General features: G+C 43.3%; 1 protein-coding gene across 25 annotated transcripts in view; it reads right to left on the bottom strand.

Annotated features, from left to right (window-relative positions):
• Positions 1–14,134, bottom strand: part of TENM1 (teneurin transmembrane protein 1) — a 1,198,498-nt gene that overhangs the window by 224,914 nt on the left and 959,450 nt on the right. For 24 of the 25 annotated variants that reach the window (XM_053273541.1, XM_053273531.1, XM_053273550.1 and 21 more), the window contains one exon: positions 1,687–1,927. In XM_053273541.1, the coding sequence (XP_053129516.1) occupies positions 1,687–1,927 (241 nt within the window). Of the gene's footprint in view, positions 1–1,686; positions 1,928–5,762; positions 5,790–14,134 lie in introns of those variants that run through there. The other variant, XM_053273558.1, reaches the window with a different exon arrangement.

Below are 14,134 nucleotides of genomic sequence, written 5' to 3'. Positions count from 1 at the left end.
ACTTCAACTCCCATAATCCCCAGCCCCAGTGGCCTTTGGTTGGGAATTATGGGAGCTGAAGTCCAATAACATCTGGGGACCCAACGTTGATAATCCCTGGTGTAGACAATACTGAGCTAGATGGCCAAGGGTCTGACCATAAGGCAGCTTCCTATGTTCCTCCTTCCAAAGGGCCATAGGAATGCATGGGATTTCTGAGTGGCCATTGGCATTCCAATGTGTTCCATGGCCATTTGGAAGGAACCAGGGCTTTTCAGTGGGCATTCCCCATCATTATTTTTAGTCCAATCCCTACAGCATCTGCTTTGCATGCAGAAGTTTCCAAGTTCCCTCCTCATCTCCAAGACAGGGATGAGAGAGACTCCTGCCTGCAACCTTGGAGAAGCCTCTGCCAGTCTGTGTAGTCAATACTGAGCTAGATGGACCAGCGATCTCACTCGGTACAAGCCGGTTTCCTATGTCCCTAGATAAGTGAACACATTTTAAGAGTCAAACCCAACTCAGGAGATGCAAGATCCAATCCCAAATCCTGTTCCTCACCACTTCTCAGCCCTACCCTTCACTGTTATTTCTGCTACTCTCTTCTTGCAAATAAACACAAATCCCCAATTTTTGATACATACTATTGGCATTCAGTTTGTTCTAACACCCTCATATTAATGATTCCTCTCTACAAAGTTATTAGAGAACCAGTGTTCCTTCTTACAGGGATTCTCAGACCCTGTTGACTACAAAACCCAGTATCCCCACCTTCAATAGCCTTTGCTTGGGGATTATGGGAGTTGTAGTCAACAACATCTGGGAATCCCCGTTAAAGGGAACACTGCAGAGAGCCTCTCAACACCTTACCTCTGCCACTCTCAACGGGTAGGTAATGGTGGCAGACAGACTGCTGCATTATCTAAGTCAGTGGTTCCCAGCCTGGGTTCCTCCAGATGTTGCTGGACTACAACTCCCATCACCCACCACCACAATAAACTGTAGCTGGGAATGATGGGAGTTGTAGGTCAGCAACATCTGAGGAACCCAGGTGGGGAACCACTGCACTAAACCCATCCAAGTCCCACCCACCCCCCAACCGGTCTCCCACCTTGCAGCTTTAAAAAGCCACCAATCAAGAGAAACGATCAGGGAAGCCCAAGAACACTACAGAGTCTATGGCCAGATGGGGCTGCAGCTCAAACGCATAGCATCTGCTTTGCATCTGGAAGGCCCAGGTTCAGTCCCGGCATCTGCAGGTAGGGCTGGCAAAGACCCTTCTGAAACTCTGGAGAGACGCTGCCAGTGCAACAAATATACTGAACTAGGTGGATTAACGGCCTGATAGTATAAAGCAGCTTCCTGCATAACTATGCAGCTTTCAAAGCTACTGTTGAGTAATCTGCCATTGATTCTCTAATTTAGTGATTACCATAAGCCAGGGCTGCACAACTTTGGCCCTCCAGTTGATTTTGGACTGCAACTCCCGTCATCCCCAGCCACAGTGGCCAAAAGTCAGGAATTATGGGAACTGTAGTCCAACATCTGCAGGTGGGTCAGATTTGTGCCGCTCTGCCATAAGCAGTTCCACCAGAAAGCAAAGTTTACAATGCCACGTCCTCAGTTCTTAGGCTATTCTTCCTTGTTCAAACAACACGTGTTTCACTTTTAGCTCATAAACATGTTCAGATTCAGACTTGTATCTACCTGGTCTCTAGCGGTATATTACTGTTCAGGACCCAGCTGTTATGGAGGTGCACCGCATCTTGTGTGCTAGTCGGTGGGGGTGGAGCAGCTGGGCTAGGCTGGCTGCGGGTGGTCATCGATCTTCCCTGGAGAGAGTCGGCTGTCGAGAGCGGCTTCCTGCTGCAGGTGCACGCGTGAGGTGGTGGAGGCGGTGGCGGGAGCGGTCGGAAGGTGAACTGGTTGCGTGGGCTGCCCGGCATTTCTGAGAGTGGAGACAAACCAGGAAGAGAAATGAACAAAACACAGGCCCAGTTATTATTTTAAACAATGGCAGAAGAACAGAGTACTGCGTTTAACAGGGATTACAGCCATTTGTTTGCTCGAGTGTTCTGATCAATCTGTCCGCAAAATGCAACCGTCACTTATGAACTCGTGTGACGCTTGCATACAAAAGAGAGAATATCCACAGATGCAAAGCAAACTGCAGAGAGCTCTTGTGAGCTAGAATAAGCAAAGTGACTCATGCAATTTGTCACAGATGCTCTTCCCAGTCCCCTTTTTTTTGGGGGGGAGGGGTTTTTGGATCAAAGGCATATAAATCACAGACTAAGTTACAGCTCAGATAGCACTTGATTTCATCAACTGGAAACCCCATTTGGAAGAATACCTGTGAAAGGAACAGTCATGTTGCAAAAAATAAGTCTCTTTCATTTTAAGTCAAAATGGGAGAAACCATCCAATTCGATAAAACGTGCTTTCAAGATACACTGGTTTGGGAAATCAGTTTCATAAAATACAATTATCACAACTGTTCTTCGACTGTGCTGAAGCAACTATTAAAAAAATCCTAGCAAATAATAAATAAAGAGAATGAGGAGAAAGGGGTGCCTGTGTGCAGTTATGTGAAAGAAGGAAGTTGGTATCTGGGCAAGACCCACTTGTGATTCACTACTGAGAATAAAGTTCATTCAGAGACATCTTGAATATGAATGCACATTCTTTATGTAATCTCAGTCCTTGCCTTACAACAGAATTTTTCTGTATCCACATCTTTTTAAAGACTATAATAGTGGTCAAACTGGCAGAGAGAACCCCACACCTCTCCCAACAGTTCTTGGCATACATTACTTTGAAGTTGCCTTTCTCAGCTACAACCTGTTTCAGGACCGCTTTTTCTCAGTATGGGTGTTCGTGTCAGTGTTGTGGTTATTTAAATCACAACCATGTGTTCTCGAGGAAAGTGGAAGCTGAAAGGTCCAACTAAAAATGTGGTAACACGATATCTATTTTGTCAGTCAGTTATTGATATAGATAAATGTCATTTTATGAATAGAAATTGGCTGTCAACTGCCTGTCACATGTCATCTACATCCCCATCCAAGCTGTTGGTTAAATTGCTGTGATGTCATGGAGTCTTCACAAACATCCTAACTGGTCAAGGTTAAGTGTCAGTAACAGAATGTTGCAAGATAGCACAGCTTTTCTGTGTGGGAAGTGATATTTTAGACAGGCAAAAACATATCCACCCCAAAAACTGGAGTTTTCTTATTTTGGTGTAGACAGGATGTTTGATCTTAATCTCTTTTGCAATGCAGCCTTTTGTTAATACTGCACATTAGCTGTAGTAAACTGGAGAAGGACTGTAAAAAGAATTAAGAAAATACCCAACCAAAAACTATGTCAAGGAAGAGTTTGTGAGATACAAGCTTTTGAGTTAGGACTATAAATTGTAGGGCTGGGCAAGGCCACAGGGAATGTCCCACATTGCCTCGAAAAGCATCAGAGGTACTCCAACCCCAACTTAGGGATGCCGATTTCAGGTTGGAGTTCTCCGACCCCATTCAGCCAAGTTCAGAGCATTTCAGAGCTCCAAATGGTGGCAGGAATCCGCTTTTTCACCCCATTTGCATCTATTGGGGGGGGTAGGTGGGGAGAAAGCCATCTTCTGGCATCTCTCTGCTCACCTGCATAAATAAATAATTTATTTTTTAATTTTTAAAGAAGTTTTTAGTCTGATATTTTACTCATCATTTTAAAAAGAAAAGCAGCCAATTTCTGGGTTACACATAACTTCCCCTGAGATTCTCAAATGTGTCATAACTTTTCTTCTGCAATTCTTTGCGAGTACAGTTTCTGGGTTACTTTAAAAATTGGTTTAGAAACACAGGATGTTCAGATTCATTTGTAACGATATACACAGAATCCGGCCATCCTTAGCTACTTCTGTACCTAATTTCAGGGCTTCCTTTCTAACAATATTTTTTGGGGGGGAGGTATATATTTTCTTTTACTCTCCTCATAGATTTCTATGGAGATTTTCACCGAAAATAAAATGGGGTACCAGATCCTGTTAGGTCCGATCCTGACAGTATACAGTGTCCAAAGCAGTATATGGTGTCCAAAGTACCCAAACCCAACATCTGTGGTTCTGGATTGGTTCGGGCCCAGTGCAAACATTGTGATTGTGCAGAGCCCTAATAAACTGATGAAATGGTTTGTGTGCAGAAGATCCCTGGTTAAATTCCCCAAATTCCCAGGTAGGGCTGGGAGAGAACCTTGTGTCTGAAACTTTGGATTGCTGCTGCCAGTCAGTGATAACAATGCTGACCTAGATGAACCAATGGCCTGACTCAGTACAAGGCAGCCTCATGTGTCTGATACTCACCTACTGTTGTAAAGATTGTGCCAAGAGGATGTGTGTAAACAGTTTTGAACTCCCTAAAAAGTTACATAGATATACTAAGTATTATTTAATTATCCTCATCATTCAGGCCACATCCAAGACCTACAAGTGCCTTCCAATTCTATGATTCTCTGTGCAGCGTACATGCATACACACTTGTACTTTTGGGGGAAACAATCCTTGTGCAGGAACCTGAAGAGCAATGGGCTACTGGGTACCAGCAGGTGAAACCAAGGAGAACCTTACATTAAGCAGAAACTACTTGACCAACAACTAGAATAGCACTATGATGTGAAGGAAGGAGGGGAGGAGGAGCCTCAGTCATAGGAAAGTGCTTTATACAGAGTCAGGCCATTGGCCCGTCTAACTCAGTACTGTCAACACTGACTGGCAGCGGTGCGCCAGAGTTTCAGGTTCAGGAGTCTTTCCCAGCCCTACCTGGAGATGCTGCCAGGGATCAAACCCGAGACCTTCTGCATGCAAAGCAGATTCACTACCACTGAGTTACTTCCCAATGGTGATCCGTTCTGTGCAAGGAAGGGGAAGGATTTATACCCTGTTTTAATTTCTTGTTTACATTTCTAGAAGCAAAGACTCTCAAAGTAGCTTGCAATAATCAAACCAAATAAAAAATAGCTGAATCACAGGCCATAGAACATTGAATAAGCTCAGTAACTCAAGATATTGCTACACTTTGCTCCTAATGCCGCTACCACTTACTGTATTTGAATATCCATATAAATTTTTTTTGATGGATTTTGCATTTCTTTGTATTCTTATTGAATTTTGCTTTCATAGATTTCTTGATATTGAAAACAACTAGTTCAGATGAGCAATAAATAAATAAAAATCTTCCTCTCCCACAAAAGTAATAAAATTAGAGTCCCTCCAGCAGCAGTTAATTAATGGTGTTCCTTGCATTGCCTGTAATTAATTAACAGCAAATTATTCCTAAGCCTAGGTAAGGCTTTAATGGAATCATTTTCATATCACGTCTGAATAATTTAAGTATTGCTATCTCCTCTGCAGCCATGAAACAAGGAAGTAATCAAAATGAGAAGAGCAGGTCTTCTTGTAGCCAGCATGAAGTGTCCCCTTTGCTAAGCAGGATCCACCCTGGTTTGTATTTGAATGGGAGACTATATTTGTGAGTACCATGCAGAAGGTTTCAAGGGCCCGCCCTGGCATTTCCATAGAGCTGAGAGAGACTCCTGCCTATAAACTTGTAGAAGCTGCTACCTGTCTGTGTAGATAATACTGAGCTAGATGGACCCATGGTCTGACTCAGTAGTAGGCAGCTTCCTATGTCTCTGTGCTCCTGTTTTTCATAATTTCCTGGTAGAACTATAAAACTACCAGTATCGTTCCCTGCTGAAATTAACCATTTATGAGAACATATTAAAACCTAACGAACCTTAAACATTCTGCAGGGCTCGAAAGGTATTCTATTTCATTCATGTTGAATTTTTTTATTATTTTGTAGTATTTCTTCTTTACAAAATATGAATTGGCTTGAAATTCACTTAAATAGCAACATACTGTGAAGCTGGAAGAATAAGAAATTCAGAAGCAAAGAGAACAATTTAATGCAAAAGATATTCATTTATTCTTTTTCTGCAGTTGCTCCAAATTCCTTGGGCCATTCCACTGCTGCTACTACTACTTATACACTATTTTTCAACAAACATTCTCAAAGTGGTTTACATAGAAAATAAAGAAATAATAAATAACATGGATGCCTGTCCCAAAGCAGGGTCACTATCTAAAAAGAAACATAAGGTAGACACTAACAACCACCACTGGAGGGATGCTATGCTGGAGACGGCCACTTACTTTCTCCCTGTTAAATATTAGAAAATCACCATTTTAAAAGATGCCTCTTTGCTCAATTAACAGGGATTGAGGAGCCAACCTTCCACTCTTTCCATCCTTCTCTGCTGCCAGTTTTCCTCTTACTTTCCAAAGCTCCCTCCCATTTCAAAATCTGAAATCACCCCTAATTGACATCACCGGAACCAACCAGGGCAGAGCTCCATTATGGAAAGCTTTGTGAACCAAATAAATACACTTCTGTTCTAATGGAAAATGACCACCACCAGTAGAGATAGTTAAAATACTGGACAACCAAAAGGTGAGTAGGCGTGGCGTCCAGCCAGGGTGCCAGGCCCATGTGTTCCCAAGAATCCATCATGTGTCAGCAAAATTTAAGGATGTGCACAAATCACAATTGGTGCACCAATTCGAAGGGGAGTTGGGAAAGCGTTAAGAGCGAGGAGAGCAGGTCCGTACCTGCTCCTCCTCCACTTGCTGCAGCTTCCTACTCCGGCATCATGCTCCCCAGCACCCCTTGCATGGAGTCCATGTGCATGCTGCCGCTGACACACAAGGAATGCTGGGAAGAACGGCACCAAGGCAGCAACACAGGAAGCTGCCATATAGCAATAGCAATAGCAATAGCACTCACATTTATATACCGCTTTATAGCCGGAGCTCTCTAAGTGGTTTACAATGATTTAGCATATTGCCCCCAACATTCTGGCTACTCATTTTACCGACCTCGGAAGGATGGAAGGCTGAGTCAACCTTGAGCCCCTGGTCAGGATCAAACTTGTAACCTTCTGGTTACAGGGCAGCAGTTTTACCACTGCACCACCAGGGGCTCATTCAGATATACTGAATCAGACCATTGGTCTATCTCGCTCAGTATTGTCTTCACAGACTGGCAGAAGCTTCTCCAAGGTTGCTGGCAGGAATCTCTCTCAGCCCTATCTTGGAGATGCTGCCAGGGAGGGAACTTGAATCCCCTGAAGGGAATATATTTCAGTGCTCACGCTTCTAGTCTCCCTTTCATATGCAACCAGGGCAGACCCTGCTTAGCTAAGGGGACAAGTCATGCTTGCTACCGCAAGACCAGCTCTCCTCCTAAAAGGAAGCTGTGGCAAGTGGAGGAGGAGCAGGTACGGACCTGCTCTCCTCACTCTTAAAGGTGTTTCAGCTCCCCTTTGAATCGGTGAAGAAATTGTGATTCATGCACATCCCTAGCAAAAATCAAAGGTCAGAGGATGGCAAAGTGATCATACGCTAGCCGTAATCCAGGCAGGATGGCGTGGGACAGACTTTCTCTCTACCCTAGATAAAATGCTGGGTAAACCTAGATAAAATGCTGGTTAAATGCTGGCCATGCTATGTCCCCATCCAGATTGTGTCCAGCAGCACACTATTCCTTTCCCATCCTCCTATCATAATTTTTGCTGACACAGGACCAGTTCTCAGGAGTGTTTACAGGTCTGCAATCCTGGCTGGACATTTCTCCTACCCAGCTTTTGTTTTGAGAATGGCTCCACTGATAAAAATAAAGGAAAACAGAGGGTGTTTCTAAGCCTGCAGGGTTATCACTAGCACAAGCTTATTTAAAGATCATGCTGAGACCAGATAGACCAGGGTCTCCCAATTGGGGTCCCCAGATGTGGTGGGACAAGGACTCCCACCGCTTTAATAATTGGGTGGAATGTGATTCATTGTCACTGAGCAATACTGTGGCAATCACAAAAAGAAATTAATTCTCACTGATGAACAATTGGTGAATGACAGATTCCCTACATAGCAGGTTTCACACACAAATCACTTATACAAACTTAAAGGAATGCGACTAAGACAAGAGAGAAAGTTAAAGTAAATTCTTATTGTGTAGAGATCTAAATAGGGCCATATCAGAGGAGGAATGGGTTTACGATTCAGGGAGAGATAAACATCTCATCTCGTAACTGCCTTACTGAGAACTACTTTAAGTTCCCTGCAGATTGGCATTTAACTCCTTGGAAATGGAAATAAAATCAGTTGCACCCCATTTTCAGCTTTCCAGCAATGTGGACATGATAGAGCAGATGTTTGGTAGACAGAGCTATACAGTCCATCAGTGAGACAAAGGGAAGAAAAAAGATGGGGAATTGCAAGATGTTTAAAACACACACATGGATTGGGGAATGGAGAAACATTTAATATGAGATCTTTAGATGGTTTCTACAAATATTGAGAAAGAAGCCGGGTAGATCTATTGAGATAACAAAAATAAATAGATTGATTCAAGATATTATTATTATTATTATTACATTTATATCCCGCTCTTCCTCCAAGGAGCCCAGAGTGGTGTACTACACACACCTGAGTTTCTCTTTCACAACAACCCTGTGAAGTAGGTTAGGCTGAGAGAGAAGTGACTGGCCCAGAGTCACCCAGCTAGTATCATGGCTGAATGGGGATTTGAACTTGTGTCTCCCCGGTCCTAATCCAGCACTCTAACCACTACACCACGCTGGCTCCTTGATGAAATAATTGGTTAGGTTCCTCATTCATATCATAGGACTTAATTTTAACATATTTATATTTACTATGATAGTTGCTTGATACATATATGTGCGTATGCATGTGTGTGAGAGAGAGTCTGTATGCGTGCGCACACACACACTCACACTCTACAGCTTTGGGAGCCAGGCTTGCTACAATATGTTTGAAGAATATGGTGTTTTTCCTCTTTGAAGGTTCTGTGGATATTAAACAGCAAAGTTATTAATAATGCAGCAAAAAGGTTGTTCAGGCGAAGATGAATAAAGATGTTATTTAAATCACAACACCAGAGTCTTGTTCAGGTAGAAATGAATTCCGAAGGTGGGGGTGGAGATCGGAGCACTACAAGCAGGGCCAGATTAGGGCAGGCTGAGGACCTAAGCTATGTCAAGCTTAAAAAGCCCCACAGCATTACAAAATGGGTCAGACACCCTGCCCCAGCACGCTACACACAGACACACACACAGACACACACACACACTGCTTGCCACATTGCTCACGGTGACAGCAGTGTTCATGTGAAGAAGCAAACTCTGCCTATGAAGGTTGGCGTTACTCTCAACTAAGCCCCGCTCTAACAAAATTTCAATATAATTTAGTTATTTTTGCAACAATTTATAAACTCAATATGAAAAATAACTGTGTTATTTAACATATAAGGATATGTTTGTCTTTTTTTTTTTAATCTTTTGTCTGCTTAGAGCCTGTCTCCCCCCCCCCCGCCCTTTATTTTCAAACAATTACATAGAACTTGAGATTTAGTCCTTTTTTGTATTCAGTGGCCCCTCATAATGTGAAGTTCTAAGCTGTAGCTGACTTAGCTTGTGCCTAAATCCAGCACTGGTCACAGCTGATGGCTGGAGAAGGAGATGTATAAACAAGTATGCAGCAGAAACAGAAACTATTCATGAAACCACCATCACCAACACCAGCCCTGCCCTGCAAATGCTCACAAACAGCCCTCATGCCTGGTATGTATGTATTTATTTATCAGAAACATTTGATATACTGCCCACTCCAAAGACACATGCAAAACAAGACAGCATTAAAATTACATTCTAAATAAAACTAAAGTAAATAACAAAAAAGAAAAAGGTGGGAGGAAGCAAATAGGTAAACTACAGGGTAAAAGCCTGGCAAAAAAGAAAAGTCTGCAATAACAATTTAAAAATCAACAAGGAAGGAGCTAAACTAATCTGCAGGGGAAGGGAATTCCAGAGAAGTGGGGCAGCAACCGAGAAGGCCCTTTCACGGGTCCTAGCACCCTGAACCTCTCAGAAATCAGGGAGCGACAAAAGGGCCATCTGAGCAGATCTGACTGGATGGGATGTAACTGGATGGGAGAGGCGGGTCTGTAGGTAGACAGGTGCCAAACCCCACAAAGCTTTGAAGGTCAAAACCAGGACCTTAAACTGAACTCGGTAGCGAACCATGTAATGACTGCAGGAGAGGTGTTACCCTGTCATATTTTCTGGCATCCATAAGTAAACAAGCCGCTACATTCTGGACCCATTGTAGCTTTCCGATAGTCCTCAAAGGTAACCCTAGATAGAGGGCGTTACAATAATCTAGGCGGGAGATAACAAGGGCATGGGTCACTGTCATTAATGCTTGCCGATCAAGGTAAGGGCGTAATTGACGAATCAGATGGAGCTGGTATTTCATCTAACCAGAACAATTCTCTGGATAAGCTTGTTTTACTACTTCTAATTGATTACAACCTAAAATGAAGAACACCACCACCTTTCAATGTAGCTTACTCCATCCTTGGTATGGATTTTATATCCAGATAAAACTTGTTTCCTATTGATTGCCATTTTTCCAGAAGATTGCCAATATGCTTACTAGATCTCCGCACTGTTTTTGTACCTGGCATTCCAAATAATATGGCTTAGACTTTCAGGCTTCTAGTATCAATATACGAATGCCTATATACTGTGACCTCCTTTAAAAGCCTTTTGGGGGTATGATCCCATCCTGTGAACCTTTCGACTTTTTCTTGGTGCTTACTGTCAGATACTACTACAAAACTATTCCAAATATTTATATAACACTTATCAACCAAGCTGTCAAAGCAGTTTACATAGAAAACTCAACAAACAAATAAGATGAGTTCCCTGTTCCAAAAGGGCCAATAATATAAAAGAAACACAAGGCAGAAACCAGCAACAGGCACTGGTGGGATGCAGTGCTGGGGATAAACCAGGCCAGTTGCTCTCCCTCAGCAGAGAACTGCCATTTTTAAAAAGGTGCCTCTTTGCTCAGTTAGCAAGGGATAGCAGCTTCTGCCTCTTCTCATTTTGAGGTCTGTCTACAACAGCGGGGTCAGTCTTTGGGGCAAAAGCACCAAAATTCATTCCAAAGTGTAAGCGAATCCTACTCTAATGGCCACTGCCATATGTAGATACAAAACCAACATAGAAATATGCAGGGGTGAAGAAATGTTGGTTCAGTTTATCAGTCAGACAAAAATATTTTACTTGTCAAGCTATGTTGGCATCAGGACTTTTTTTCACTCATCAGGCATCATTTTCCACTTGTCACGGATGAGTAGACTAGTGGAATTTTGCAGCCCTGGATATATGCAACCTCTCATTTTTAGGATGATTTTGCCTAGTACATCAAGGGGGGACCTGACCTCAGACAGTGCCTTGAAAGGCAAGCAGGAGTATGGGGCAAAAACAAGGGGGCACAGCAATCTGCTCCTGCTCTGACATGTCACAACCCCCTACTTTCTCTTCCATTTGTGGTAGCCATGTTGCAGTTTGCCCACCATGACACAGAACACAGGAAACACCAATTTTAAGCAACAAGTAAAGTAAGTAAAACTTTATTTTGGTCGTAGACCAGCAATACAAAAATATTAAAATAATGATGATGATGATGATGATGATAATAATAAGATGATAATATAAAATCAGACTACATTTATATGCATTTGGCATATTATATAACAATATTTGGCCACGATATGAATAACATCCAGATTAGGATTAGTGAGCAAATAGTTTAAATAAAAATCCTCTCCACGACCCGGAAAATTAATCAAAAGTGGGGCAATTTGTTGGCATCTTATGTCTCTGTAATATTCACAATGCAGTAAAACATGAGCAGTTGTTTCAACGTTACCAGATCCACAAGGGCATAATCTTGATGCGTATGGTATACCCTGGAATCTCCCATGGAGCACAGCTGTTGGGAGAGCATTTACACGGGCAAGTGTTAGAGCTCGTCTAAATTTTGGAATTAAGATGCTACTTAAATATGTAGCAGACTTGAGCTCGGTACACTGACTACCTATGTAAATGCTACTCGGTAACTTTGCATGTTCCATCTGCAACTCCACGTCATGGATACGTTACACAATTTCTCTTCTGGCCTGATCGAAACCTAATCTGATAAAATCATCATGAGAGAATCCATATGATTACGCTTCTGAAACTGTGCTCCTCAGCAGCGGTCAGCTTTCTTCCAGGAGCAAGTTTAACCTTTTGGGTTTAAACATCACCTGTTTAGCTCAGAGGTGGGCAAACTTGGCCCTCCAGTTTGTTTGTTTGTTTGTTACTACAGCTCCCATCATCCTTAGACACGATAGGGTAGGGATGATGGGAGTTGTAGTTCAAAAACAGCTGGAGGGCCTAGTTAGCCTACTTCTGGTCTAGCAGAAGGCAGCAGCATTTCCAAAACATGCCAACTTGGAAACCCTGCCAACCAGTGTTCTCTCTAACAGGGATGCCCAGATGTTTTTGACTACAACTCCCAGAATCCCCCAAGCAAAAGCCATTATAGCTGGGGATTCTGGGGGTTGTAGTCAAAAACATCTGGGCATCCCTGTTAGAGGGAACACTGCTGCCAACCCAAATTTGACTTTCAGGTAATCCTGACTTCATGTCTCAGTCCAATTGGTACTTCCATGTACTACAGCCACCGACTCACCCACAGCATTCTTGATCCAATAAAGTAGATTCTTGCAAGATCCACAAGCGTCACCTCTAGCAGGCAAATAACGGGGTAATCAGCACCCCATCCAAATGGTCAAATCACCAAATCAAATAACCCTCTTACTCTCTTCCCTGTGGTGCGCTAGGGAAGTTTATCTCAGAAGTTGACCCACCAGAGCTTGCTGGATGGAACCCTAGACTTCAAGAGAGCCATCCAGGCTGCACCAGAATTACAGGAAAACCTCATTAATCACATTCCATACCCACAGTTTTGCGTATCAGCAGTTGAGTAATTAGCACCTGACCTCAGTTTACGTGAAAAACAATGCAACTAAGGGGTTAATTTCTGCATACCCCTGGGTTGGGGGAGGCCAGAAATTACCTCAGAGGTTGGATAGGGCCAGTTGCTCTCAAGATGGCAGTTGGAGGTCATTTCTGGCTGCCATTTTGAGATCGGGAGCCTCAAAATGGCTCCTTTTGCAGAAAAAACACAGGCAAAGAACTAGGCGTGTGCAATTCGGGTTTTCGGGTGATTCGGCTCGGACCCGAACCGAATCACCCCTGTTCTGTTTTGTGCCCGAATCTGGGTCACCCGAATCACCCTTGATTCGGTTCGGATTCGGATTTAATCCAAATCCGAATCTGAATTGATTCGGGGGGGTAAAAAGGGGCCCAGGGGCAAAATTTTGGGGTGGGGTGGTAGTGCCCAATGGGTAGAGTCTACCACCCCAATTTCAGGGGGATTGGGCAAAGTCCTGATTTTTGGCGAATTTTTGAAGTTTTAGTGACTTTGGGGCAGTTCGGGGGCATAGCATGGGATCTGGGCAAAAGGAGTGGGGTGGGGTGGTCGTGCCTAATGGGTGCAGGCTACCACCCCAATTTCAGGGGAATTGGGCAAAGGGCTGATTTTTGGTAAATTTCTGAAATTTTCGTGTCTTTGGGGCAGATTGGGGCAGAAAGTGGGGCCTGGGGCAGAATAGTGTGGTGGGGTGGTAGTGCCTAATGGGTGGAGGCTACCACCCCAATTTCAGGGGGTTTGGACAAAGGGGTGATTTTTTGAGAATTGTTGAAGTTTTAGTGACTTTGGGGCAGTTTGGGGGCAGAAAGTGGATCTGCCCCAAAAGAGTGGGGTTGGGTGGTAGTGCCTAATGGGTGGAGGCTACCACCCCAATTTCAGGGGGATTTGGCAGAGGGCTGATTTTTTGGGAATATTTGAAGTTTGGGTGTCTTTGGGGCAGATTGGGGGCAGAAAGTGGATCTGCCCCAAAGGAGTGGGGTGGGCTGGTAGATAGTGCCTAATGGGTGGAGGCTACCACCCATCCCCAATTTAAGAGTGATTGGGCAGAGGGGTGAATTTTGGTGAATTTATTTTTATGAGGTTTGTCTTCATAAGGTGAAGTGTGCTAAATTGATTACTTCCTCATATTAATCATAGTAACTGAGGTGTGAAAAAGTGAAAGTGGGGTCATGAGAGCTGTTTAATTGAAAAAAATCTCATTTG

Source organism: Hemicordylus capensis, chromosome 11 (assembly GCF_027244095.1).
Source record: "Hemicordylus capensis ecotype Gifberg chromosome 11, rHemCap1.1.pri, whole genome shotgun sequence".
NCBI classification, from domain to species: domain Eukaryota; kingdom Metazoa; phylum Chordata; class Lepidosauria; order Squamata; family Cordylidae; genus Hemicordylus; species Hemicordylus capensis.
The sequence above is the reverse complement of the archived record's forward strand: the minus strand, read 5'-3'. Positions and strand labels throughout refer to the sequence as shown.